This window comes from Leucopleurus acutus (assembly GCF_964270905.1).
Source record: "Leucopleurus acutus genome assembly, chromosome: 16".
Classification (NCBI taxonomy): Eukaryota; Metazoa; Chordata; class Mammalia; order Artiodactyla; family Delphinidae; genus Leucopleurus; species Leucopleurus acutus.
The window spans coordinates 35,052,798-35,078,109 of NC_139158.1; the positions used below are offsets into that span (position 1 = coordinate 35,052,798).

At 56.4% G+C, this 25,312-nt stretch overlaps 2 protein-coding genes across 2 annotated transcripts in view; one reads left to right on the plus strand and one right to left on the minus strand.

Annotated features, from left to right (window-relative positions):
- Positions 1–1,648: 1,648 nt before the first annotated feature.
- Positions 1,649–6,643, plus strand: UBALD1 (UBA like domain containing 1). Its single transcript, XM_082856244.1, has 3 exons — positions 1,649–1,828; positions 5,246–5,308; positions 5,632–6,643. The coding sequence occupies exons 1-3, from the start codon at positions 1,709–1,711 to the stop codon at positions 5,983–5,985; spliced, it is 537 nt and encodes a 178-aa protein (XP_082712370.1). The 5' UTR covers positions 1,649–1,708; the 3' UTR covers positions 5,986–6,643.
- A 7,598-nt stretch (positions 6,644–14,241) lies between these two features.
- LOC309973483 (uncharacterized protein C16orf96) overlaps positions 14,242–25,312 on the minus strand; it is a gene marked incomplete at both ends in the record, with an annotated part of 37,556 nt that continues 26,485 nt past the window's right edge. The window contains 9 exon segments of the mRNA XM_082857775.1: positions 14,242–14,408; positions 14,411–14,439; positions 15,279–15,363; positions 19,995–20,097; positions 20,201–20,374; positions 21,491–21,496; positions 21,498–21,591; positions 23,899–23,961; positions 24,671–24,789. Coding sequence (XP_082713901.1) covers positions 14,242–14,408; positions 14,411–14,439; positions 15,279–15,363; positions 19,995–20,097; positions 20,201–20,374; positions 21,491–21,496; positions 21,498–21,591; positions 23,899–23,961; positions 24,671–24,789 — 840 coding nt within the window.

Sequence of the window (25,312 nt, forward strand, 5' to 3'; positions counted from 1 at the left end):
TTCTACATCTCTTCTTGGGATTTTTCTTTTTTTAATTTATTTGGCTGCATTGGGTCCTCGTTGCTGTGCACGGGCTTTCTCTAGCTGTGGCAAGAGGGGGCTACTCTTCGTTGCAGTGCGCAGGCTTCTCATTGTGGTGGCTTCTCCTTGCGAAGCACAGGCTCTAGGTGCACGGGCTTCAGTAGTTGTGGCACACAGGCTTAGTTGCTCTGTGGCATGTGGGATCTTCCCGGACCAGGGTTCGAACTCGTGTCCCTGCATTGGCAGGAGGATTCTTAACCACTGGGCCACCAGGGAAGTCCCTGTTCTTGGGATTTTTGATGCACGCCCCCACCCCACGCACCAGCCGACCCTTCTAGAGTTTGTTCTCTGCATCCCTGGCCAGATCAGAGCCAGGAACAGAGTAAGGGCCCAATAAAGAGTTGCTCAACTAATGAAACTGGTGTCCAGGGAGCGCGGGGAACCGGGATAAGGTCATTCTGAGCCGCAGTGACGAAGCCCCCGGCCCCAGCTCCGAATCCGCCCGGCCCCTACACTGCCGAGCGGCAACGTCAACCGGAAGCGACGCGTGCGGAGCTGTAAACACAACCCTCAACACCCTACCTAGCGCTCTCCTCAGCCCCGCCCCCGCCCTCCACGTGACGCGCCCCGCCCGCCCCAACCCAGTGCCCGCCCCCGCTGTTGCCTCATTGGGCGGCCAGCTTTGTTTACCTTATATGGCCAGGTCCTAACACCTCCCGACAGCCCATTGGCTGAGACGCGGCCTCATTCACTTGACGTCACAAGGACTGAGCGATGCAAATAAACCAGGGCATTCTGGGAATGGGAGTTCGGGGCCGCCCCGGAACTGGCGCCCCGCGGTCCTAGAGTCCGCCTACTAAAAGCTGAGATTTCCGGCAAAGCGCATGAAATTTTGCGTGGGAAAGTGCGAGCATCCCGCAGAGAGTATGCAGAGGCTCCAGAGACTGCTGGTCTCGCCTACCTGTCTCGGTCGCCATCCCTTCCTCTGACGTTCCTCGGGTCTACTGTGTGCTTGGCGGAGCGCCAGGCCGGGGAGGGACCCGTGTCACAAGTGGGCGACGCGAGCTTGTGCCCTGGGTGTTGGGGTGACTCGGAAGGCTTCCTGGAGGCGGTGACTTTAGGCAGAACCCTAAAGGGCAGATTAATTCATTCACTGAACGAGTATCTGTAGGCGCCTACTGTGTGCCAGGCTTTCGGGGCCTTATGGCCCTAGTGCTGTTGATTTGTGCCAAAATTCTTGGCCCATCCCCCTCCCCAATAGTGCGCCTACTCAACACAGAGGGATGCCAATCACACTGGGGTTCGGGATACTGGGATCTTGGTAAATACCCTGAGGCTGCGTTTGCGCCCATGCACAGTGTCTATGGCCCCCGTCTCCTGACCCCCGTCAGTTCAGTCACGGGCCTGGGTACGTGACCGTCCAGCTTCTGCACACAGTAGGCGCCCAACGCTCAGACACACCTTCGGCCCCGGGCCGGCCCGCAGCTCCCGGCCGAGCGCGGCGGAAGCGGCGCGGGACTACATCTCCCAGCATGCCCCCCGCGGCCCGGAGCGAGGCGAGGCTCGGTGAGTCAGAGCCGCACAGTAAATATTTGTATTAGCCGGAGCCGGCTCGCTAATGGTGGACGCGTGAGGCGAAGGAGCGCGCGGCGGCGGGAGGCCGGAGCGGGCAGGCGGCGGAGGCGCCATGTCCGTGAACATGGACGAGCTCAAGCACCAGGTCATGATCAACCAGTTCGTGCTGACGGCCGGCTGCGCAGCCGATCAGGCGAAGCAGCTGCTGCAGGCGGCCCACTGGCAGTTCGAGGTGCGCGGCCGGGCTGGGGCCGGGGCGCGGGTGTCCGTCCCGCGTGGCTACGCGTGCAGTGGAGCATGTGCGGGCCGGTGTGGACACGTGCCGCGGCGCGCTTGGCCGGGGTCGGGCCCGCGCACTCGGCCCAGAGCCCCGGCGGTCGCGCGCCCCGGCGGCTGGGCCGCAGAGCGCACACGCGGCGTGCGGGTCAGGCCCGCGGCGCGGCCGCGTCTACGCGGCCCCCGGAAACGCCGCCCGCTCGGGGTGGGCGGAAGGGGCAGTCTGCCTCCCCCGGGCCCGAATCCCCGCCCCCCAAATTCCTGGGCGATCGGTTTTGGGGGCCCCCCTTTTTGTGCGGGTAACGGCCAGGGCGGGGCGGCGCCGAGGCCCAAACGGACAGACTGGCGGGCGGCCGGAAGGAGGACGCCCCAGGCCTGGGCCGAGCTGGGCCCACGCCGCCCCCGCCTTGGGAACTGCGGGTTTAAGATAAGGGAGCCCCGAGCCCGCGGTTGGAGCCGCCCGGTGGGTCTCAGGGTCTGAGGATCTGCGTGTGGGCTGGACAGCTCGGCGGCGCGTGTCCACGTACATGTGCATTTGTATTTACGCACGCGCCACGCTGCGCGTGGACATGTTGGCGCGCGTGCGCGCGTGTGTGTAAACACGCAGTCCACCGGGGCGCGGGTGCGGGATGTGTACCCACACCACAGGTCGCCGTTTTGCAGACGGTGCTCTCGCGTGCGCACACATGTGTACAGGTGTTGTGTCGGAGCCCCACACTACAGCTACGTGTGCATCTGTGTACCCTGCTCCAGAGGCGTGTCCAGGTGCTCTCCTCTGTGCTGGCCGGCGAATCTACCTGCACAGTGCATGGCATGATATACACGGTTCAGTAGCTTCTAGCTTTCAGCCAGCTGGACAGGAGGTGGGGCTGCCCCAGCCTGACCCCCACCTCCCCAGGCCTCCCCGACCCATAGGGCACTAGTGCCCAGGGCTTGTGCTGCCAAGAGGCCACCTGGCCTTCCCTACTCTGCCGCCCCAGAAATAACCCAGGATGGTTTCTAGGGATGAGGCCAGAGCCCCTTGAGCTCTTCCCCTCACAAGTGTAAGGTCACAGCCCCAGCCAGTCTGTAGAGTCTGTGCCCACCCCAGGCTTCAGAGCCTGGTTTCTAGATGGGGAGCAAGCTCAGGGAAGGTATTTGGGCCGTAGGAGGGACAGGGAGCCAGGGTACTCTGGAATTCAGCTTCCTGGGGGTGGGATGGGGATCAGAATTGCTGCCCGAAGGTTGGGACAGTCTGGGGAGGCAGTGGCCTGTCCACCCAGGGGAATCCTTGCTCACTTTCCTACCAGAGATGTCAGGGGGACTGCTAACCCTGCGGTGGTCCTCACATCACAAGATGGGAGGCTGCTCTGGCTCTCTGAGCAGGTCCCACTCTCTGGCCTCAGTTTCCTCAGCTGTACCTGGGGCATGTGAGTTGACCTCTAAGGAGTGAATGGCCAACCCCGGCAGCCCCACCGTGCAGGAAGCTCCCCAATCAGCCCGTTTGTCTCAAGAGCTGGATGTGGCAAAACTTGCAAAACCACATTCATGGCAGTTTGCTTGAGTCCCACATCTGCATACACGGCTCCCCCGTCTGCCTGGGGCTGGGCAGGCAGGTAGGTGTCCGGTCTGCCTGGGGCTGGGCAGGCAGGTGTCCGGTGGGAAGCGGCTCTGCCTGTTCGCACTCTCAGCCCAGCCCACAGAGCCTGGCACCAGCCTGGCAGTCACTCAGGCAGCACTGGTTGGTGTCGCTTGGTCACCGGACTTGAAAATGTAACTTTGAAAATGGAAATGCCTGGGGAAAAACTCTGATCTCAGGAGGGGCAGGAGCAGCTTGCAGACTGGGGAGCTCTGGTGGCCCCCAGGGTAGGAGCCCTGTGCGCCAGGCTCCCTGAATCTCAGTTTCACCATGTGTAAAATGGGGAGCGGATAGTAGGGAGGTCTGCTTAAGGTAAAAATGGATTGTGAACATCCAATCCTTAGGTCTTGCTGGGAGTGAGTGGGGTTCCTTGTGGTAAACACTCCTCTGTGCCCTCCTCCCTGGCTGGCTGCACACTTGGACTGAGGGCTGGCGCAGCAGGAGGCCTTGTTTTTGGGTCATACTCTCTGTGATTCAGGTGTTAATGGGGACAGAAGGCTGCTGGAGGGGGACCTGTGTGCTTTAAGGTTGGGGGTGCTTTAGGAAGGCAGGAAAAGGGCAGCCGTTTCTCCCTGGAATCCTCACACACAGCAATGGCCTTCAGAATTGCCGTTGGGGGAGGAATGGTTTGGTGGGTCCCTTGGGGCTCCTGGGGGTGTGTGTCACAAGGAGGTGCTTAGAGATCAAGGCCCTCCCCCCAGCTCCCACACCCATGTTTGGGGACACTGGGGTAGGGCATCTCCAGCAGGAAATTCCCAGAGTAATTCACTTGAATTTAATAATAAAACCCCTAGGGTAAGCCCTAGAAGCCAGGCTGGGTTTCTGGGTGTGTTGGGAGTGGGGGAGGGGCTGACAGCGCTGGGCTGTGGGGTGGTGAGCCCGAGGGGGGAGCCATGGAGGGCAGAGCTGCCTGCAGACCCTTCACACACTTGACGGGCTCCCTCACCCAGCACTTTCGCAAGAGCAGCTGGTTCCTTTATTTTCCTGGATGCCTCTCCTGCAGGGGTCGAACCAGGACACACCAATGCCAGCGGAGGCCACCCTGGGGCCCCTCCTCCCAGCCCCCCGGGGTCACTAGAGGAGCTTGTCTGACCCAGGCCAGCTGCCACCCCCTTTCCCACCCACTTCTCACAGTCCTGGGTGCATACCCCACTTCAGCCTTCCTCCTGCTCCACCACCTTGAGAACATTCCAAGGAAGGCTCAGGTAACTGGACAGGGGTGCAAACCCCAGACCATCCTACTTAATTCCGGCTCTCCCAGCTGGACCGTGGATCTCCGGAGGTCACTGCGGCTAGGGAGGGGAACCTGCAAGCCACCTAGTCCCATCACCCTGTGGTGCAGACGGAGAAACCGAGAACCAGGGCAGAGTCCCTTGGCCAGCCTAGGAGAGGAGCAGGTGGGTTACACACTCAACATCTGGGTGCCTTTGCCGTCCTCTGGCTCATAGACAAGGAAACTGAGGCTCAGGGAGGAGTAGGGACTTGCCATCCATGGAGTTGGTGGCAGTAGGGCTAGAATCTGCCGGAGGCCTTTCCCCATGAGACAGGCCCCCATGTCAGGTGAGCTGGAAGCACTTGGCAGCCAGGTGGCAGGCAGTGTCATGAGGGTCCTCCCCACCCACCAGACCTGCCCAGAGGTCCACAGTGCCTCTTTGGGCTGCGGTGAGGGTCGAGGGATGACAGGCATGCTGCCTCAACTTGCCAGGCCAGGGCCACAGGGGTCCTGAGGGTAAGCGTGGGCCTTTCTTCCCGCAGACGGCCCTCAGCGCCTTTTTCCAAGAGACCAACATCCCCTACAGCCACCATCACCACCAGATGGTAAGTGTCCCCTGCAGCCCCAGGGGCAGCCCTGCGGGGCTGTCCCAGTTCAGGGCAGGGGGAAGCCACCCAGGGCCAAGGAAGGTGCAGTGGCTCTTGGCCATGGAAGAGCCGCTGGGATGGGACTCCTGGGAGCCTGGCAGCAGGCACAGTGGGCTAGCCCATCTCGGACACCACACCTTTCCTCTGTGAGCTCCTGGCTGGTGGACCACCTGCAGGGTGGGGTGCCTCCAGGGAAGGGGCATGTGTCTCCTCGTGGGAGCCCGGGGCCCTTCCAGAAAGGGGGTGCTCACCCCTCCCTCTCTGTTCCTCTTCCCCCACAGATGTGCACTCCAGCCAACACCCCCGCCACGCCCCCCAACTTCCCCGATGCCCTCACCATGTTCTCCCGTCTCAAGGCCTCCGAGAGCTTCCACAGCGGAGGCAGCGGCAGCCCGATGGCCGCCACGGCCACGTCGCCCCCGCCGCACTTCCCACTCGCCGCCACCGGCAGCTTCGCGGCACCCAGCTGGCCGGCTGCGGCCTCGCCCCCAGGGGGGGCACAGCACCACCAGCCGCAGCAGCCGCCCCTGTGGACTCCGGCACCCCCTTCCCCGGTGTCAGACTGGCCGCCCCTGGTCCCCCAACAGGCCGCCTCAGAACCCAGAGCCCACCCTGCCATGGAGGCCGAGAGATAAGGGAGGCCCCTCCCCCCTCCCGGAGGCCAGAACCCCGTGGGGCGGGGGAGAGGACGTCTCTGCGGGCCCCCTTCACCCTCTGTCTGCACCCCCATTCCCCAGAGCCCTGGGGGGGAGAGACCGGACCCTTGTGCCAGTACGCAGGCTGCCCGCATGCGTACCCAGCAGCGCGGGCCTGCGGCACCCAGCTTTCATGGATTTGGTTCAGAGTCGTCTGGGTGCTGGTGGACAGAACCTCAGAGAACAAGCAGCCTTCCCCCGAGGACTCACCTGCCCCACCCCACCCCAGGGGGCTGCGGAGCTCCCTGGGGCTGGTGGGCCTAGATCCCCACCCTCGGGAATGCAGAGCCTTCTCCGCATGTGTGCGTGTCGCTGTGTCTGTGTATTTATATGTATGTCGCTCTTCGAGAAGCAACCTAGTTTATGGGGCAGCTGGACTTTGCATGTTAGAGTGAGCCCCCTCTCCCCTTGTCCGCCATCCCTCTCCCCAGGGCCCTGCCCCTCTCCCCTGCCCCCTGGGCAGTCAGCCTTGCTGTTCCCTGCAGAGAAAAGGATTGTGGGAAACTCCAGGACTCTTCCCACCCATCCCCCAGCGCCTGCCTGCTGGGGCTGCCTGCATGCCTCCCCAGAGCCCGGGGGTACCCCATCCCCAGTTCCTTTCCCCCTTTTAACAAAGGAGAAGAAAGAGTTCCAAACCACCACCAGGCTCTGTGGTCTTGCCTCGTATCCTAAGCTTTGCTGCCAGCTGGCCCTGTGTGGAGGGGGAGGGAGCCAACGGAGCCCAGAGCAGGGGCCCACCCCCCAGTCCCGCCTGGCTCCACACCGCTCCTGTCTGTTGCTGTCTTTTCAACCACAACATGCTCTGGAATCTTCCTGCCCACCCCAGGCTTTTCCCATGAAGTTAGTTCCTGCCCTGTGTTCCCAGAACCCCTGCCCCCATCTGCTCACCCTTCCCCCTGTCCGACTGGACAGATCCCGACCTCCAGGGCTAACAGCTGCCTTCCGGTCTGCCAGGGTTTCACAGAGGACTTTTCTTCCTGGCTTAGGGCCCCAGTGACTGGCTGCAGGCTGGACCCTCAGCCCAACCTCCAGCAAATATGCTGTGTGGGCAGGGCCCTCCCTTGGGGAGGCACAGGACACAGCACCTGTAGTAAGATAGCAGGCTTGGCTGCAGAGCCCGTGGGGGCTAGCAGCAGGGACCGGACAAGGCTGAGCAGAGTCTAACCCGCAGCTCAAACCTTTGGTTGCTAAGGAGACGAACCACTCGGGCAACAGTGGATCCCCGGCTGCTATCAAGCCAGGCTGGGGCAGGCACCTGTTCTTGCTCCAAGGGAGAAGCCAGGGCGCCCCACTCTGTCCTGGGCAGCCTGTACCAGTGGAGGGCATCCCTGGGGCGGCTTTGGGAGAAGGTAGCCTTGGCCTTGTACCCCTTCGTGACGAGCTGGAACGTGGGGAAGGAAGGAGGCGGGGGCCTCTGCAGCTCTTCACTGACAGACCTTACTCCCTAATCCGGGAGAGCCTGCCAGCACTCAGCCCTCTGTGGACGGCATCTGGGTTGGGGAGTTCTATTTTGGAAGGTCTCCTGCTTGACAGGTGTCTCAGCGCCTGCCATCAACAGTCCTGCTCTCGCTCCCCAGGGATGCCGTGCTGCCACTTAGCCTCACCTCTGCCCTGTTGGAGCCTGGACAGGCTCTGCGGACCACTGTCTGTCCCCGCTTATCACTGAAGACTGACCGCGGCGCCCCTGCTCTAGCTGTTGCTTATGTTCTGGAAGTGTGTCCTCACCTTGAAGCCCACCCTTCTAATGGCCTTCAGAGGGGGTGCAGCTCTGTCTGGGGTGCCTGTGGTGAGGGAATTGCGGGATGGGGCAGGATGAGAAGGGGGAGGCTGCCCTAGGACTCTTTACTTTCATCCTTTTGGATGGAAGACAATTCTCAGGGAGCTGCCACATCTCCCTCCAAGTGTAGGAAAAATGGTTTGTAGAGGCAAGTAAGTATTTCTGGGTTATCTGTGACATGGGGGTTATCTGTAACAGTGTGCCTGAGCTCCCCAGTGCGCAGATTACTGAGGTGGCCGTATGCGTTGGAGCCACACAAGACAGTGTACAGTCCAGAATGTGCACTCAGGCTACCCCCAGGTGGGCCCCTGGGTGGCCTGTAAGTGATCCACACCCTTGCTACTCAAAGTGTGGTTCCCAGACCAGCGGCATAACCTGGGAACTTGTTAGAGATGCAGGACCTCAGCCCCCAGCCCAGATCTACTGAAACAGAATCTGCTTCTGACAGGATCCTCACGTGCCCAGTGGACATTCAAGGGTGAGAATGTCCCAACCTGACCAAGCCTAGTTCTGTTTCTGGAGGCCCCCACGGGCTGGGCCTGGAGGTCCCTGGTGGTCTCATTAGGGCTGGCAGGGACTTGAGGTTCCTGTAGATCCAGCTCTTCTAGCGTGGGCACTCTAGACATCGGAGGCTGGGTCCTTCTCTGCCATGGGCGCATCCTGTATGCTGTGAGATGTTGAGCAGTATCCCTGGCCCCTTCCCATGAGTAGATGCCAGGAGCAGCCCCCAGTTGTGACAACCAAAAATGTCTATAGGCACAGTGAAACATCCCCTGGAAGCAAAGTCACCCCAGTGGAGAGATCCCACGCTGCCTGTGGTTCCGTAGCTGGCTGCACAGCATGGCCTCCAGGGAGCTCCCAGGCCCCACGGCATCAGAATCCCTGGGGAGGCCCTGACAGTACAGTTTTAAACATTCCCCAGGATATCAGTGATCGACTTGTGAATGTACTAAAAACCACTCAATCGTATACTTTAAAAACTGTATGGGGGCTTCTCTGGTGGTGCAGTGGTTGAGAATCTACCTGCCAATGCAGGGGACACGGGTTCGATCCCTGGTCTGGGAAGATCCCACATGCCGTAGAGCAACTAAGCCCGTGCGCCACAACTACTGAGCCTGTACTCTAGAGCCCGTGAGCCACAACTACTGAGCCTGTGTGCCGCAACTACTGAAGCCCGCGCACCTAGAGCCTATGCTCCACAACGAGAGAAACCACCGCAACGAGAAGCCTGCGCGCTGCAACGAAGAGTAGCCCCCACTCACCACAATTAGAGAAAGCCCGCATGCAGCAACAAAGACCCAACACAGTCAAAAATAAATAAAATAAATAAATTTATAAAAAACTGTATGGCATGACACTTATGTGTCATAGCTGTTATTAAAAGTAGAATGGTTCCCGGGTGATTCTGATGCAACACAAGCCCCTCGTGGCAGCTGGGAGCCACCAGACTCGTGACCCTCCAGCATGCAGAGCACAAGGGTCCCTTGGGTCCTTGAGGCAACTGTTCTGGAGGAGGGCCCAGGAATCTGATTTCTCTCTTTTTAAAAATTTTTTTAATGGACTTTATTTTTTAAAGCAGTTTTGTTTTTTTTAATTCTGTTTTTGAATTTTATTTTATTTTTTATATAGCAGGTTCTTATTAGTTATCTGTTTTATACATATTAGTGTGTATATGTCAATCCCAATATCCCAATTCATCCCACCACCACCACTTTCTCCCCTAGGTGTCCATATGTTTGTTGTCTACATCTGTGTCTCTATTTCTGCCCTGCAAACTGGTTAGGAATCTGATTTCTAACAAGGGCCCCAGGCACAGCAGAAACTGGAGCAGGAGGGGGCAGAGGGCAGGGCTGGAGCTTTCCAGCAATGCTGAGGCCCTGCCAGGTGTGAGCCTCTGAGCATCTCTCAGGCAAGCAAAGGGGTCAGGAAAACTCACTCAAGGGGAGCTAGAGATGGGACAACATAGATGTCACGTGACCCAGAACTCAAGGGCAGCACAGAACCAGGAACTTCAATTTCCCCAAACCTTGAGTCTCAGAAGCAAAACTGAAGGAGTCAGTAACCACCTACTACACGTTCAAGTGTAAACTGGCTAAAAAGCAAAGCTGCTGATGTAGGAACAGAAGAGACTCACATTTACAGCCAACCTCAGCTGTCCACCTCGGGCACCTCCTAGGAGCTGCCTCAGCAGCACACAGAGACCAGCCTTGTCACCTCAAAAGTCCAGCCTCTGGGCTTCGTCACCACTAGACTTGAGCTCCAGATCGCTCTCTTTCCAAGATTCCATTGTGAAAACACCATTTGCATCCATGAGGTTGCTGGAAAGAATGTGATTGGAGCTCTCATTTCTGAAGAGGGTACATGGCAGCATGTGGAATGGAGGCCCGGCCTCCCCAGGTGACAAGCGGTGGGTGAGCCCTTCAGGTCTGATGTTAAATGATCAGGGCGTGGCTGTCTTAGGGGTTTGCAGATTCACAGGCCTCTGATACGTGCTGTTGGGCTTGATTTGTCGGCCAGCACTTTAAAATCAGGAGAGTTAAATAAAAAAAATTAAAAAAAAAATCAGGAGAGTTTACAAGAAAAGCCTCACTTCTGGCTTACCTTGGAAAATTTGTAATATCTGGACCAAGTTCCCTTAAGGCCACAAATGGTTGAAGCTGACCACCACGGTGGGGACATAGCTCAGCATGTCCCTGGCCAGCCAGCCACTCCTCTGCCCACCATGGACATGTGCGTGTCCAGCATCTGTCTTGCATCTGCTGGAATCTCTGAAGGGGATTTGCTCTTCATCAGGAGCATCTGTGGAAGTAAATGTCCTGCTCTGTGGCGTGGCAGGGTGGGGGGTGGGGACCTGGGTGTGTGTGGGTGGTGAATGGAGGCTCTGAAATGCTTTCTGTGGGCAGGCAGGGCTCCTCCTTCAGAGCTTTAAAGAGAAGGGCTTGTTCTGAGATTCCCTTGGATGAAGGTGGATTCTCCCAGGGCCGCTGAGAGCCCCCAGGGCTCTCTGGGAACACATTGTGGCCGCTGCAGAAAACCACACCGCTCTGGAGACTGGCCCCCCAGCCCAGTGGCGGGCAGGGCTGTTGTGGCCCTGGAGGTCTCTGAGGGGCTTTTTATAGCAGGACTCATCTGAGGACAGATGAGGGTTTTGACTCCAGCCCCCGCCGTGGGAGGGGAGGGGAGGGCCCACTTTCTGGAGGCCTGTCAGTGGCGCAGCACGAGGTGCTGGGAGCCTGTTGGCAGAGTCCTGCTCTGCTTTCTGGGGCCGTTTCTCATCTGGGGAATATGAGGTGTAAATACTGGGGATCTCATTTTCTATGGATCCTGGGGAAGCCATGAGCAAGAGGAAGAAAGGGGAGAGAGAAGAGAAGCCCCTCTCTGGAGGTTGTGTGTGTGTGTGTGTGTGTGTGTGTGTGTGTGGAGGGTCTCTGCCTAGAGCTCCCAAATCTGTGGAAAGTCAGGGGTCAAGCCAGCCAAGACGGTGGTGCCAGGGGGACCTGTGTGTCCCTAAGAAGTCCCTGCACAGAATGTCCTCCCTCCAGTGCCTCCTGGTGGCCTGCTTTTGGGTACTGGTGGTGCCTTTTACCAAGGCAGATCATCTTGTTTGGGACATGTTTGCTGTTGTTTATACCTTAGGGTTAATGAGTTTGTGGTCTTTGAAAGAAAGAAAATGTTCAGTGACCCTTTTACTTGCATCGGTAGGTTATGGGGCTGGGTTTGGGGGTGCAGAGCAATCACCACGCTGCACCTCGAGGCAGGACCCTCTGCTCGGCAGCAGGCATCTCATTCGTGCCCCTCATACCAGGCCAGCCCACATGCTTCCCTCTCCACATGACTGATTCATCTCAGTCTTTTGTTTGTTTTGTTTTGGCTGCACCACATGGTTTGTGGGATCTTAGTTCCCCAACCAGGGATCGAACCTGGGCCCTTGGCAGTGAACGCCCGGAGTCCTATCCACTGGACCATCAGGGAATTCCTTCTTGGTCTTCAAACTGAAAGTTCCAGGGATCCCCTTCACTCCCAGGCAGACCAGGATGGTTGGTCACCCTACTCCTTGTCCAGCTTGGCCCTGCCACTGTGTCCCAGGCCAGGAGCTGTGGTCCCCCCTGCAGAAGAGGAAGCTGGACCCAGGGCCTCCAAAAATTCCCACTATACTGACCCCATCCCCAGTTCTGTCTGCTCCCCAAGCACCTTCCCCTGCTGGGATGGGGTGGGCCACCCTTCTGAGCAGCAGCCCCAGGAGTAGGTGCAGTACCTCCCTCCCAGCTGCCAAGACCTGCAGGTCCCACCCCCAGGGGTGGGGCTAGAATAGGCGAGCCTTGTCCTTGGCAAAGATCCTGCCTGCACCTCCCACCTGGGATCAGGTCAAAGGTTGGCTTCCCTACCAACCCCCACAGGAGATAGAACTATCATCTTCAAGATGGCTCCTGGCTGGCTGCAGTTGGGTTCATGGCTCCCCACCTTTCAAAGCACCCAGTAGGCCTGTCAGTATGAAAATGGTTACACAGTGACCTACCTGGGTCTTGCTCCTCGCTCCCTGGGCTGCAGGAACCCACTCAAGCACTGATTCCATTGGTAAATCTGAGAAATGGGCTGGGAAGGCAGCTACGAGGGGCTGAAAGAGCAGGGCTTGGATGCCTGTGGTTCCACACATGTCAAGGCTGCAGTGCAGGAGACAAGCCTGACCACACCTGGCATGGGCGTGTCCCTAAGAGCCCCCACCTCTCCATCTGCTCGAGCCCAGGCCACACCTCCTTTTCCTGAAAGTTGGACCCCTCATACCTGTGTACAGCACCCACCCAAGAAGTACAGCCTTCTGGGCAGGTGGCCGGAGAGCTAAGGCCTCACTGTGTGACCCTGGGCAAGTCACACCACTGCCCCTCCCACAGGCCCGTGATCTGCCCACCACACAGGACCAGGGCCACACGGGGCGCTTTGCCACGGGGCGACCAACGTGACGGGGTAGGGGCGGTTTGTTGTGATTCTCTGCTGAGACTCAGCCATGGTGGTTCTGGACAGTGGTTCTGGGAGGCTGACCCTGGGCTGATGGCCCGAGGAAGGACTGGCAGGTCCACCCACCCATGTGGGACTGGCAAGGCCTCCCCTCGCAGAGGGCATGGGGCCAGTCACCCTTATCCACAATCAGAAAAGTGAAAGATTTTATTCTGGGGAGAAGCTGACAAAAACACTCATCTGTGATATGGGGGTGGGGCCAGGGATGCACTGGCCAGTATCCCCCAAGGCGGTGTAGGTCACCTGGGTCAGGAAGAGCTCGGCCTCATTTGGACACAGTCCTTGGAGAAAGAAAAGAGAAGTCAGGAGTGGTTGCAGGTGAGGAGCAGGGGGAGGGGGAGGCAGGGCTGGGGGACAACTGGTGGGGAGGGGCAGGCACGCAGCATCCAGGACTCCTTTGGCCGCCCGTCCAGAGAACCCTCCTCCATGCCAGCACCCTGGCTCCCCCAGGCGGACCCCCGGGCAGCTTGCCCACCCCACTCCCTGACTCGCTCCAGGAGCCTCTGGTGGATGTTTGGGGGAGCCATGCCCCAAAACTATTCAGAGGGAAATTTTTTTTTTTTAGTCTTTTTGTGGAATGTGATACAAGTATCAGAAGCACAGAAAGGGTAGAGGGCGCAACTGGACAACCTAGGGGGTGGAAAGGGAGAAAACGCGAAACGGAGGAGGGACCAGTAAACCGTCCAAGGGGCAGAAACCACGCCAGGCTGCAGGACCCGCCAGGCAGGCGTGAGCAGGCCGGGCTCTGAACCCCAAATCAGGACGCTTTGACACCCCCGCCCCCTCCATCAAGTGCATAGGCAGTGAGCGCGGGAACCAAAGAGGCAGAAAGATGCCAAACAGGACAGAGCGGTCCTGGAGGATTCCAGGGCCATTGCTCCAAGTGCCTCATGGATTAGCCAGAAGTAAATACAAACAATCAGGTTCTTTAAATATCCAACTCATAACTAATTACTGGTGGGAACAATCAACAGACAATAAAAAACCATGCACGCAATAAAATTTGGTTCCCATGAGAAAATTGGTCCTGGTAGAAATAATGGTCCCCAAAGAAAATGGACAGTGGCGTTAGCTGTAATTGGAACTGATTCTGATAAAATCATTTCAGCAAAATAAAAAGGAAAGTGATTGTTTTTAAAACCACTTTGTGTTGTACTGAAAATTGGTCAAGGAATTAAATTGGTTTAGTGGGAAATTCAATCTAGAAAGCTGTGTTCTCCATGAAACATAGCATGAGAAGGATTGTATTACAGGTATTTATATGACAGTTAAAACAGCTACTGGATCAAAATGAGCTCCTTACGGAGACCCTCCCCTAAGTCCAGGGCCCCTGCACCTTCCCCAGACTAGGCTCAGGGCAGGGTCTCCACCTGCTCGGGGGAGGGGGCGACGCTGGCACTGCAGGCTCACAGCTTGGTGGGCTCCTTGGTGGATTGCATGCCGGCTTGGGACTCAAGGCGCAGAGGCCTTGGGTGCCCGGCAGGCCCTGGGGCCGGCTGGGGATCCTGCAGGGATGGCATCAGCTGTGGCAGCAGTGGCAGGGGAGGCAGAGACGGAGGCTGAGCTGGCATGTCGGCTGGGGGCCTGAGGTGGCTGAGCCCATGCTGGTTTGGGGGGGCAGGCTGCTGGGGGGCAGGTGAGACCCATGATGTGTCCCAGGAATATTCTGGAGAGAGGCTGGCCCGATGGGGTCATCTTCTCCACTAAGGAGAAGAGAAGCCCCAAGACTGGAAGTGCTCCACCTCTGCTCACCCAGTCCAGGCACCTGACACTTCCTGGGTTTGGGGGGCGGCCCAAGATAAATGAAACCAGAGGTGGACACAGAAGTGGAGCAGGGCAGCCGAGAGGACACAGGACTTGGAGTCCAGGATATGGACTTTGGCCCAGCTCTTGCATTCCCCAGTTCACGGTCGTGCGCCTCAGCTCCCCCACTTTAAAATGGGCTAGCTGTGCTCACCTCAGCATCCTGGTTAACGGGATAAGGACTGGGTGAGATGAGAAGGGAGGAAGTGCTTTGTATGCTGTAAAGTGCTCTCAGATGCCTGGTACGTGGTGATGTGACCAGAGGAGTCATGAGCTCAGTTGCCCCCAACTTGGCTCACGGGCCCTCAGCAGAGAGGCCCGAGGGAATGAACAGGCTCCCTCATCCCAGCTCTGCAGCCGGCTGGACCCCAGGGTACAGACACCTGGCTTGGACCCCAGGGATGGCTTCTGGGCCAGGAAACCTGGCTGAAGGGTAAAGGTGGAGCCCAGGATGGCTGGAGGCCCTGGCCAGGGTGCTGGGTGCCAGGTGGGGGCCACTCGAGGGATCTTCTCTGGCCCAGGTCTGGGCAGGGCAGGTGAGATATGGATGAGGTGGGGTAGGAGAGCCCCAGGCTGGGACTGGGGGGCCCAGAGACCCTGCAAGAATCCCAGCTGGGCCAGGGAGTTGGGGGGCAGGTACTCACAGGGGTAGATGGCACCGAATAAGGCACTCGGGCGCGCACCCTCATATGGGCTTCGAGCTGGGGGATGCGGAACCTTAACAGCTTGGTGGAAAAGAAAGGGGAAGAGACAGGAGCTGGTGGGGGGTGCTTCCAGGGCTCTGCCCCACCCTGGAGGCCCTTTCGCTCTGGTGGGACCTGCCCTGCTGCCCCCCGCCCCACTACCCGCTGCCGCCTCTTCACATACCCAATCCCCACCCAGTCATGCAAGGAAGACCCTTCCTCCCTCCCCACCTTCGTAAGTCTAGCGCTTCTAAAAGCTGAGATGTCAGAAAAAGGCTTTTTGAAAGTAACTCAAGGCCAAGGAGGAGAGAGACATTATTTTAGCATGAAAAGATACAGGTGACGTGCTGGCCAGCCTGACAGTTCTTCAGCTGTTCCTACCAGGACCAGGCCACCACAGTGCCCCACCCCACCTTCCTGGCCTTCATCTTCTGTGCATGCACATTTTTCTGAGGTAAACTTCACATAAAATTAACCATTCAAAGTGAACAATTCAGTGGCATTAAGTGTATTCACAAGGCTTTGCAACTGCCGTCTCCATCTGGTTCCAGAATACTTCATCATGCCCAAAAGAAACCTGTACCCATGAGGCAGTCACACACACCCCCATTCACCCCTCCCCCGAGCACCCAGCAACCGCTAATCTGTTTTCTGTCTCCGTAATTTGCCTGTTCTGGACACATCATGGCGGGGGGGGGTGGTCACACAATATGTGGCCTTTGGAGTCTGGCTCCATCCTTCACTTTTGAACCCAAGGCGTCCCCCTCTCCCCGTCCAGCCAAGAGTCACCATGACCGGCCATCCGGACCAGAGACCGCTGTACGAGGTGGGAACGTGCAGGGAAAAGAGGCCATGAGAGCGAATATGCAGGAAGGATGGGGGTGGTGGTGGTGTTGGGGGGTCGCAGACGGCTGAGCAGGGCACCAAGTCTGGAGGGGATGGGCCAGGCCTCCCACCTGGGACGAATTACAGGGGCACGAAGCTCCTTCCCATGCAGGACCCTGACGGTTCCTTCTGCTTGGACGACTGTGTCCTTCCCTGGCTGTCTCCTGACCTTCATTTTCAGAGAGTCCTTCAGACCACATGCTCCACAGGGACAACCTCCCGGCCCCAGTCATTCTCTCCCTTATTTCCATGTTTCATCTTTTTTTTTTTTGGCCACACTGCACGGCTTGTGGGATCTTAGTTCCCCGACCAGGGATTGAACCCGCGCCAGAGGTAGGACCTGCCAACCAGCCAACCAGTGAGACTGTCATACTGCTTCCCTCCAAGGTGAAGCACATGAGCCTGGGATACAGATACAGAACCAAGACCCATTGAGGCCTGGGAACCCAGCTCTGAGCCTGCACTCTCCTTGAAGGCCCACAGACACCTTGGATGCAGAGGCCCAAACCGGAACTTGCCACCTGACCCCAATATCTGCTTCTCCCATGATCTCCTCCACGGCTTTCCCACCTCTGCAAGAGCCAAAAGCCAAGCAGCTGGGAGGTTCCCGACGGGAGGGGACATTTGAGCCCTGGCAGATGAGAAAGGTTCCCCAGAGATTCCAGGCAGAGCACATGACACATGCAGGGGCTCACAGCCTGGATCGTTGAGAGAGCAAGCAAGCAGTTTTGTTTTGTTTTTTGTTTTTGTGGTACGCGGGCCTCTCACTGCTGTGGCCTCTCCCGTTGCGGAGCACAGGCTCCGGACGCGCAGGCTCAGCGGCCATGGCTCACGGGCCCAGCCGCTCCGCGGCATGTGGGATCCTCCCGGACCGGAGCACGAACCCGTGTCCCCTGCATCGGCAGGCGGACTCTCAACCACTGCGCCACCAGGGAAGCCCAAGCAAGCAGTTCTGGGAGGCTGGAGGCAGGGAGCAGACGAGGCTGGGGCGGGGAGTGGCCAAGGGGCCCTGCAGACCAGCCAAGGAGATCGGACTCTGGGGACAATGCACCCCAAGACATCCCTGTCCTAATCCCCAGAACCTGTGACTATGTCACCTTACACAGCAGAGGGGGCTTTGTAAATGTTATCAAGTTAAGGATCTTGAGATGGGGAAATGATCTTGGATTAACTGGATGGGTCCAATGTAATTGCACGATTCTTATGAGGGGAGGCCAGAGGGTCAGAGTCAGAGAAGGAGATGTGAGGACAGACACTGAGGTCAGAGAGATGCACTTTGAAGATGGCAGAAGGGGCCACGAGCCAAGGAATGTGGGAGGCCTCTGGAAGGACACGGAGTCTCCCCTTGAGCCTCAGAAGGAACCAGCCCTGCAGACACCTCGATCTTAGCCCTGTAAGATTCACTTCTGACTTAATCTCCAGAACTAAGATAAAACAAACTTGGATAGTTTTAAGCCCCTGTTTGTGGTAATGTTACAGCAGCCATAGGACACTCACCCTGCCGGGTTCTGAGTGGGGGAGGGGCCTGGTCAGGAGCAGGTTTGAGAGCATTCACTCAATGCTGGTAAGGATGGTGAGGCTGGTGAGGCATCTCCCCCTCCATCTGCTCCCCTGCTGTCTCTGCCTACCTGAGCCCTGCCTGTACTTAGCCCCCCTTCCACTGAGACCTCTCTGGAAGTCCAGCCTCATGCTGGGGGCACTGCTTACTAGGGCTCAAGGGTTCCTCTGCCCGGCCTGAGATCCTGACCACTGTGCAGGCATCAGGAGAGCACAGGCTGGCTGGACGGCCCTTGATGGCCCTGTGGGCAAAGGATGGATGGATGCATCTGGGATCAGGCTGGACCTGGGAGGGGGGCTCACATCAGCTAGTTTAGGTTTAGATATTGAGTGTGTTTTGGATTAGAATTTTCTTTTGAGTAAAAAATGTGCAATAAGACAAACTGGTCAAAAGATCCAGCCACAGGTGGGTTTCGAATTGATTCCAATTTCTAGTTAGACTTTGTGGCCCCCAAGCAGGATAAAGCAATTGAGGCATCCTGATCCACTCCTGCTTTGCTGCATGGGTCTGGAGAACAAACAAGCCCTGGGGAGAAGAGCCCCTCGCTCTTGATGAAAGCCCTGGGGAGCTGGGTGGGGACGCCATCCGATGGATGACTGGAGATGAAGGGCGGGTCTGTAGATGACCCTGACCCCTCCACCAAGGGTGGGCTCCTGGCAAGAGACCCTCACCTGCTCATTTGTGTAATGCCTCACCAGCTGGTGCAGGGTGAGAGGAGGCAGTGCAGGACCTGGCAAGAAGTTGAGCTCATTAAATATTGGCCACCATTGCTGTTATCCTGCCTGGTGATCCCAGGGGCCCAGCCTGAGTTTCTTCTCGACAGCATCTGCGTCCGGGGGCATCGTCCAGGTGGAGCCATTAACACTGTAAGGGTCACATCTGTGCCCCAGGGGGAATGCAGGGTTCAAGATGGTGACCTGCTCCCTGGACCAGGGCAGGGGCCTGTAGCGGGTTGAATGGCAGCTGCCCAAAAGATGTGTCCCCCTGGAACCTGTGAATGTGACCTTGTTTAAAGAAAAGGTCTCTGCAGATGTAATTAAGTGAAGGATCTTCAGATGAGGGCATCTGAGTTAAGAGACAGAAGAGAAGAAGACACAGGGAGAAGCCACACGAGGAAGGAGGCAGAGACGGGGGTGATGCAGCCACAAACCCAGAAATGCCTGGAGCTCCCAGAAGCTGGAAGAGGCAGAAAGGATCCTCCACTAGGGCCTTCAGAGGGAGCACGGCCCTGCCAACACCTTGATTTTGGATTTCTGGCCTCCTGTACTGTGAGAGTTAATTTCTATTGTCTTAAGCCGCCCAATTTGCGGTCATTTGTTGCAGCCCCGGGACACTAAAGCAGGGTGCTGTCCTCTCTGTCCAGCACACCCAGGAAAAGAGTACCCTTTCCTTTGCTTAGGGGTCTGGTGGTTGTTCTCAAGTCAATGGAGGCAAAGTGGGGTGAGGAGGGACACCATGGGCGGAATTTAACCCGCTGACCACTTTGTGGCTCCTGGACCAGCCCCAGTAGGGCAGTGTGTGGAACCCCTCTTCCCAGAGCAGGGTAACCTCAAAGGGGCAGGCAGAGAAGGTATTGCTGGCCCAGTGCAGGAGCTGAGTCCCAGGGTCCCTGGTTGGAGCCAGCTGGAGCCAGGGCCTCGACACTGCAGTAACCAGAGCAATTCATTCCATGTCTCCCTCTGGCCCAACCCTCCCCAACCCGTGACAATTAGGACACAGGCCTCCAGTCTGTCCTGGCGTCCTCCTCATCATGCTCAACCCCAGCCCGATCTTCCCACTCCAGGTAGACTCACCTTCCCGAGTTCCTAAGTGTGCCTGCCTTCCACCCACCACAGGGCCTTTGCACTGCTATTCCCTTCCCCCAGATCACTCTCCTCCCACCTGATCCCTTTATCCAGCTAAGCCTTATTCCCTTTTCAGAGGCCTCAGGACAGCAGTCTAGGACCCCCTCCTTGAACCAGTGTCCCTTGTCACAACTCTCCCATCACCACCCAGCATTCTTCTTTGGGGAGGCCATCCAGTATCCCTCCCCAGCATCCCTTGTCACAAGCTGTCCCAGTACAGTAACTGGCATACAGCAGGATCCCATGTTTGCGAGTGGCTGTGTGAGGAACCCCCAGTCTCGGATGTTGCCGGCTCTGGGCCCCACCTGCATCACACTGGGCCTCACAATGCCCAGCAAAGGCAGGGCATGGGTCAGGGGTGCCCAGGAAGGCCTGATGCTCCTCACCTGCTAGCTCCTTCTCTGTGTCGGTCAGAGGCCGCGCCCTGTCCTTGCTGTTCATTCGGCCCTTGTACAGGATCCCGTCCACTCCCAGGATGTCCACCTCGGCCTGTTGGGCAGCCCGGGGCCCCGGGTAAGGGAGTGTTCACAGAGGCAGCAGGGCCTGGCTTACCCCAGGGTTGCCCACCGCCAGGGGCTGCAGCCTGACTCATGGAATCATAGTCCAACAACTCAGGGTTCCTGTAAGGGTAGATTGTCGACAAGTTACATGATTTGAAATCAAGGTTGGCATCATTTCCGGGGCCATCACCCCAGTCCTGCTGGGAGCCCAGCGAGTCCAGGCTCCCCTCCAGGGCTGCAAGGTTCTGGAGCTTCTGCAGCTGCTGCTGTTCCCCGGGGCAGGGCAGGGGGGTCAGCAGCCACTTGGAGACCCCTCCGCCCCAGAGGAGCCTCAGGTTGGGTCCGAGGGCCTGGCCAGTAGCGAGGGAAGACTGGAATTTCTTCCAGCTTCAGCTTGGGTAATGCAGCCGGGCAGGCCTGGGGCCTGGTGTGTGGATACAGACAGGCACCGTCGGGGCAGAGGGCAATTGAGACCCATGTTCTCCCAGACCTGGAGCCCTGGTCTGGCTTGCCAAATGCAGGCTCTTAACCTCTTTTTTTTTTTTTTGGCCACGCTGAGCGGCATGTGGGATCTTAGTTTCCTGACCAGGGATCAAACCGGCGCCCCCTGCAGTGGAAGCGCAGAGTCTTAACCACTGGACCGCCAGGGAAGTCCCTCTTAACCTCTCATCCCAAGAAGGAGTCAGGCGAGTGAGGGTGGGGGCACCGGGCACAGGCCCCCATGTCCCTCCCCTTCATGTGGCTGTGGCTGCTATTCAGCCATCGCTCCCCACCTGGCCAGACATACCCTCGGGCCTGGGGGCCTGGGAGCCAGAAGCACCCATGAAGCTGTGGGGTGTCAGGGGATGAGGGGCAGGGCTGGGGCCCAGGGAGCTAGCCGTGGGCAGAGGAAACCTGCAGGTTTAGGTGCCAGAGCCCGCCACTCACTAGCTGTGAGACCTCAGGTGGGTTGCTCAAGCTCTTTGAGCCTCGGTTTCAACTGTGAAATGGGATGATAGCAGAATGACCTCAGAGATAATGTGTAAGGATTCAACGAGGTCAGGTCTGTCACAGAGGTTGGCACAGTGCCTGCCCGGCCGCAGCAAGCCCCACAGAGGACCCAGGGTCATGAGTCACTTCTTCCAGCGGGAAGCAGGCCCATCAACCCTAGCTCACAGGGGGGTGTGAGCTTTAAATGGGGGGTGTGAGCTCCCTCCCTTAACAGTTCTTGGCCCATGACAGATGCCCAATAACCTGTCCGTTCCTCTCCCCATGAGCACCTCACGTGCCCGTCTGCAGCCCCACCACCCAGGACGGCTACCCTGCAGACGGCTACAGTGCCCCAGGCAGCCTTTGCATCTTGGAACTGGAGTTTGCGTCTCTGTTGGCGCCTGGACCCCCACCTGCTCACCTCACCTGTTGCCGCTGCAGGTACTCGTAGCTGTTGGCGCTGGCCGGCCGCAGCCGCGACAGCAGGCGGGCACTGTGGATGGTGATGAGTTGCCTGTGGAGGACAAGAGCTAAGTGGGAGGCGCACGTGGCCAGCAGAGGGCCCAGCTTCCACCTCTTCCAGGAAGCTCGCCCTCAAACACTGCCTTCCCTCTAGAAAGATCCACAGCATGGGGCCACCACCCTCTTCATAAATCATAAAGAACAGCTGTTCTGATAATAAAAGGAAAACCCCCGAACAGGTGAGTCCTAGAAGTGGGATGCAGGTTGGAGGTTGGCAGGGGTGGGTGGAGGGGGATGGGGAATGATTGCTTATGGGCACGGGGTTTCCTTCCGGTGGGTGGAAAGGTTCTGGCAGTAGATTGTCCGAGGTGGTGGCGGCACAATATTGTCAATGTACTAAATGCCCCTGAACTGTTAACTTTAAAATGGTTAATTTATATTATGTGTATCTGACCTCAGTACAAGAAATAAAAATAGTAAAAACATCAGCCTTCTGAGGAGCTGGAACTGTTCTACTTCTTGATCTGAGTGGTGGTTACCAAGGTGTGTACACATGTTAAAACCCATCAAGTTGTAAAACAAACGTTTACATACTTTACTGTATGCATGTTAAGCCTCAATAAAAATTTAAAGTCATGCATATTGTCAGCATTTTAGAAAGTATAGAAAAACACAAAGAAATCACTGTAACCACTGTAATCAAATATTTTGATATGTGTCCTCCCAGTATTTTTCCATATTTATGTTTTTTTTTAACAAAAATAGGATCATAACACACATCCTACTTGTTTTTCTCATTTAAGTTACTGCAAACGTTTTTCCAGGTCATTAAACATTCTTTTGTGACTGTGCCATCCAATATGGCAGCCACTGGCCACATGTGGCTATTTAAATTAACTAAATTTATTTTAAATTTTAATTTTAATTAATTAATTTATTTATTTTTGGCCACACCGTGTGGCATGTGGGATCTTAGTTCCCCAACCAGGAATAGAACCCGTGACCCCTGCAGTGGAAGCACAGAGTACTAACCAATGGACCACCAGGGAATTCCCCATATTAACTAAATTTAAATAAAATTTAAAATTCAGTTTCTCTATCTCATTAGCCATCTTTCAAGTGCTCCACAGTCAAATGTGGCCAGTGGCTACTTCACTGGACAGCACAGCTATGGAACATACCCCCCCACATCTCAGAAGGTTCTACGTAAGGCCTTCCTCTACAACTTGCCTTACTGGCTGATGTGAACGTACCGTGACTCACTCACCACTTCAGGTTGTTTCCTTTCCTCTTTTTTTGAAAAAAAAAATATGGGGCAGGCAGGGATAAATTAGGAGTTTGGGATTAACATATACACACCACTATATATAAAACAGATAACCAACAAGGACCTACTGTATAGCACAGGGAACTCTACTCAATAACTTGTAATAACCTATAAGGGAAAATAATCTGAAAAAGGTGTGTGTGTGTGTGTGTGTGTGTGTGTGTGTGTGTGTATATATATATATATATATATATATATATATATATATATATATATATATATATCTGAATCACTTTGCTGTACACCTGAAACTAACACAACATTGTAAATCAACTACACTTCAATAAAAATATTATAAATAATGCTGCGATTTTGAAAGAAAAATTCTGGCTGTATCTCCCAACATGGCCAGGTGTGGGGTGGTGAGCTTCACGGGTCACCAGGAACAGCCTAGCAGCGCAGAGGCCATGGGCACTACAAGATCCTAGGGTGTGTCCACACAGTGGGATATTATTCAGCCATAAAATGGAATGAATCACTGACACAGGCTACAATGCAAATGAACCTTGAAAACATCATGCTCAGTGAAAGAAGCCAGACACACAAGGCCACATACTGTATGATTCCATTTATACAAAACGTCTAGAACAGGCCGATCCGTAGAGAGAGTGAGTAGACTGGTGGTTGTCAGGGGCTGGGGGAGGGGAATGGGAGTAAGTGCTGACGGGTCAGGATTTCCTGGGGGAGATGGAAATATTTTTGAATTAGAGGTGAATGTGCACTAAATCCCACTGAACTGTTCACTTTAAAATGGTTGATTTTATAAGTGAATTTCACCTTGATAAATAAACAAAAGTATTAGACTATAAAAATATGTGCAAGGAAGTCCCACAAAGTTCAGCTTTTCCCCAGAGTTTCCTTTCATCCTTTTCCTTTTGGAGTTGACCCTGCCCCTGGACACAGCGGGCACCAGACAGGGCTGGTGAAGGGAGGGATGCTAGCACCTTGCCCAGGTCGGAGGCTAATGAAATGATGTGTATAGAACGGTGTACACGGATGTACACGTCACAGATGATCCCCGGCGGTACTCACGGGCAGGTCATCATGTTCACGGGCCGGTGGCCGGAGATAGATTTCACCCGCTCAAACAGTTTCCTGGAAGACACCCAGCTCCGTCAGCTGCTGCGCCAAACCAGGCCCTACGAGGCCACACCTGTCCCAGGCAGTGCTTGCAGCGGAAGCTGCAGGTCCATCTGTGCCTCAGGGCCAGGGCTTCCCCCACATCCTACTCCCACTGGCCCAGCCCCTGCGCTCAGCTCAGCTCTACTGGCCCCTGCTGACCCCCATGTGCGGCCACTTGGGGCAGCAGCAGGCGTAAAAGTGTGTTTAGTTTCTCTCCTTGCCCCAAACACAAAGGAGGTCTTTAAAACCAGGGAAAGCTACTCTTCACAGTGGACATTTGGGAGCATGAGGGGTGATCTGAGGATAGGAGCACCCCCAGGAACATCAAGTCCCTCTGCCTGGGGCTCTGTCTGGAGCGGGTGGGGGCCTGGCTCTAGTCCCAGATCTGCCCAGGCTCCCTCTGGGCAGCCCCTTCCCTCTCTGAGCCTAGGTTTCTTCACATGAGCACCTGGAGCCCCCTCTGCACTCAAGGGCAGGCCTGCCCACCTCTGAGCCCCTGGGTGCTCACAGCCCCATCGCCCAACCCAGCAGCTGGGAAGCCCCGCCCCCTCTCTCTGGGTCCACAGGTCTGAAATCCTTCCTCCCAGAGTTCAGAATCCACTGGGATACCCCTCTTGTTTCCTCTCTGGAAAGAGAGACTCCTAGCCTCTGGGAGCTGCACCCCTATCTGGGAGAGGCTCACTTCCTAAAGCCAGCAGCACTGTTGGGGTCAAACCAGAAGCCTTCAATCAGCAGCTTCCTGACTACTTTCCAGACCTCATCCATGTCTTTCTTCAGATCGTCCAAATCACTGGGAACCAGCTGTGAACAGCCAAAGGAAGAAAAGAGACTTTAGTCAATTAATTCACACTCTGCCTTGCTCCAGAAAAGGATTTGCAGCAACTTGCAAAGTTATGTAGAGTGTAACAAGATTAATCAAGAAAAGTGAAGTGGTGAAGGAAAGGGAAAATGACAATGCTTGGGTTAAGGCTCAGACCCGTAATGCATGCTTTTCCTGGAGGGGAGCTGCAAAGTGAGCTTCCCGGCAGCCAAGGCAAGGAAACACCGTCAGTTACTGCCTCCAAAAGACAAACCAACCCCACTGCTATTCTGAGTGCAGGCCCGAGAAACATTCTCCTGATGGCTCCAAGACACCTGACCTTCACGCATTCAACACCTATTTAATTAATGTGAAGTGTATATTCAATGGCTTTTAGTACATTCACAGAGCTGTGCAACTATCACCACAATAAGTTTTAAAATGTTTTCATCATTGCAAAAGAAATCTCATACCCCTTAGCAGTCACCTTTCTTTTCATCCCAAACCCCCAGGCGTAGGCAACCA

What these genes read in the sequence shown, in the direction of transcription:
- UBALD1 (XM_082856244.1), top strand. Translation starts at nt 1,709, where the DNA reads ATGTCCGTGAACATGGACGAGCTCAAGCACCAGGTCATGATCAACCAG. An exon ending in CGGCCCACTGGCAGTTCGAG is followed by an intron (nt 1,829 to 5,245) that starts GTGCGCGGCCGG and finishes TTCTTCCCGCAG; the next exon opens with ACGGCCCTCAGCGCCTTTTT. An exon ending in GCCACCATCACCACCAGATG is followed by an intron (nt 5,309 to 5,631) that starts GTAAGTGTCCCC and finishes CTTCCCCCACAG; the next exon opens with ATGTGCACTCCAGCCAACAC.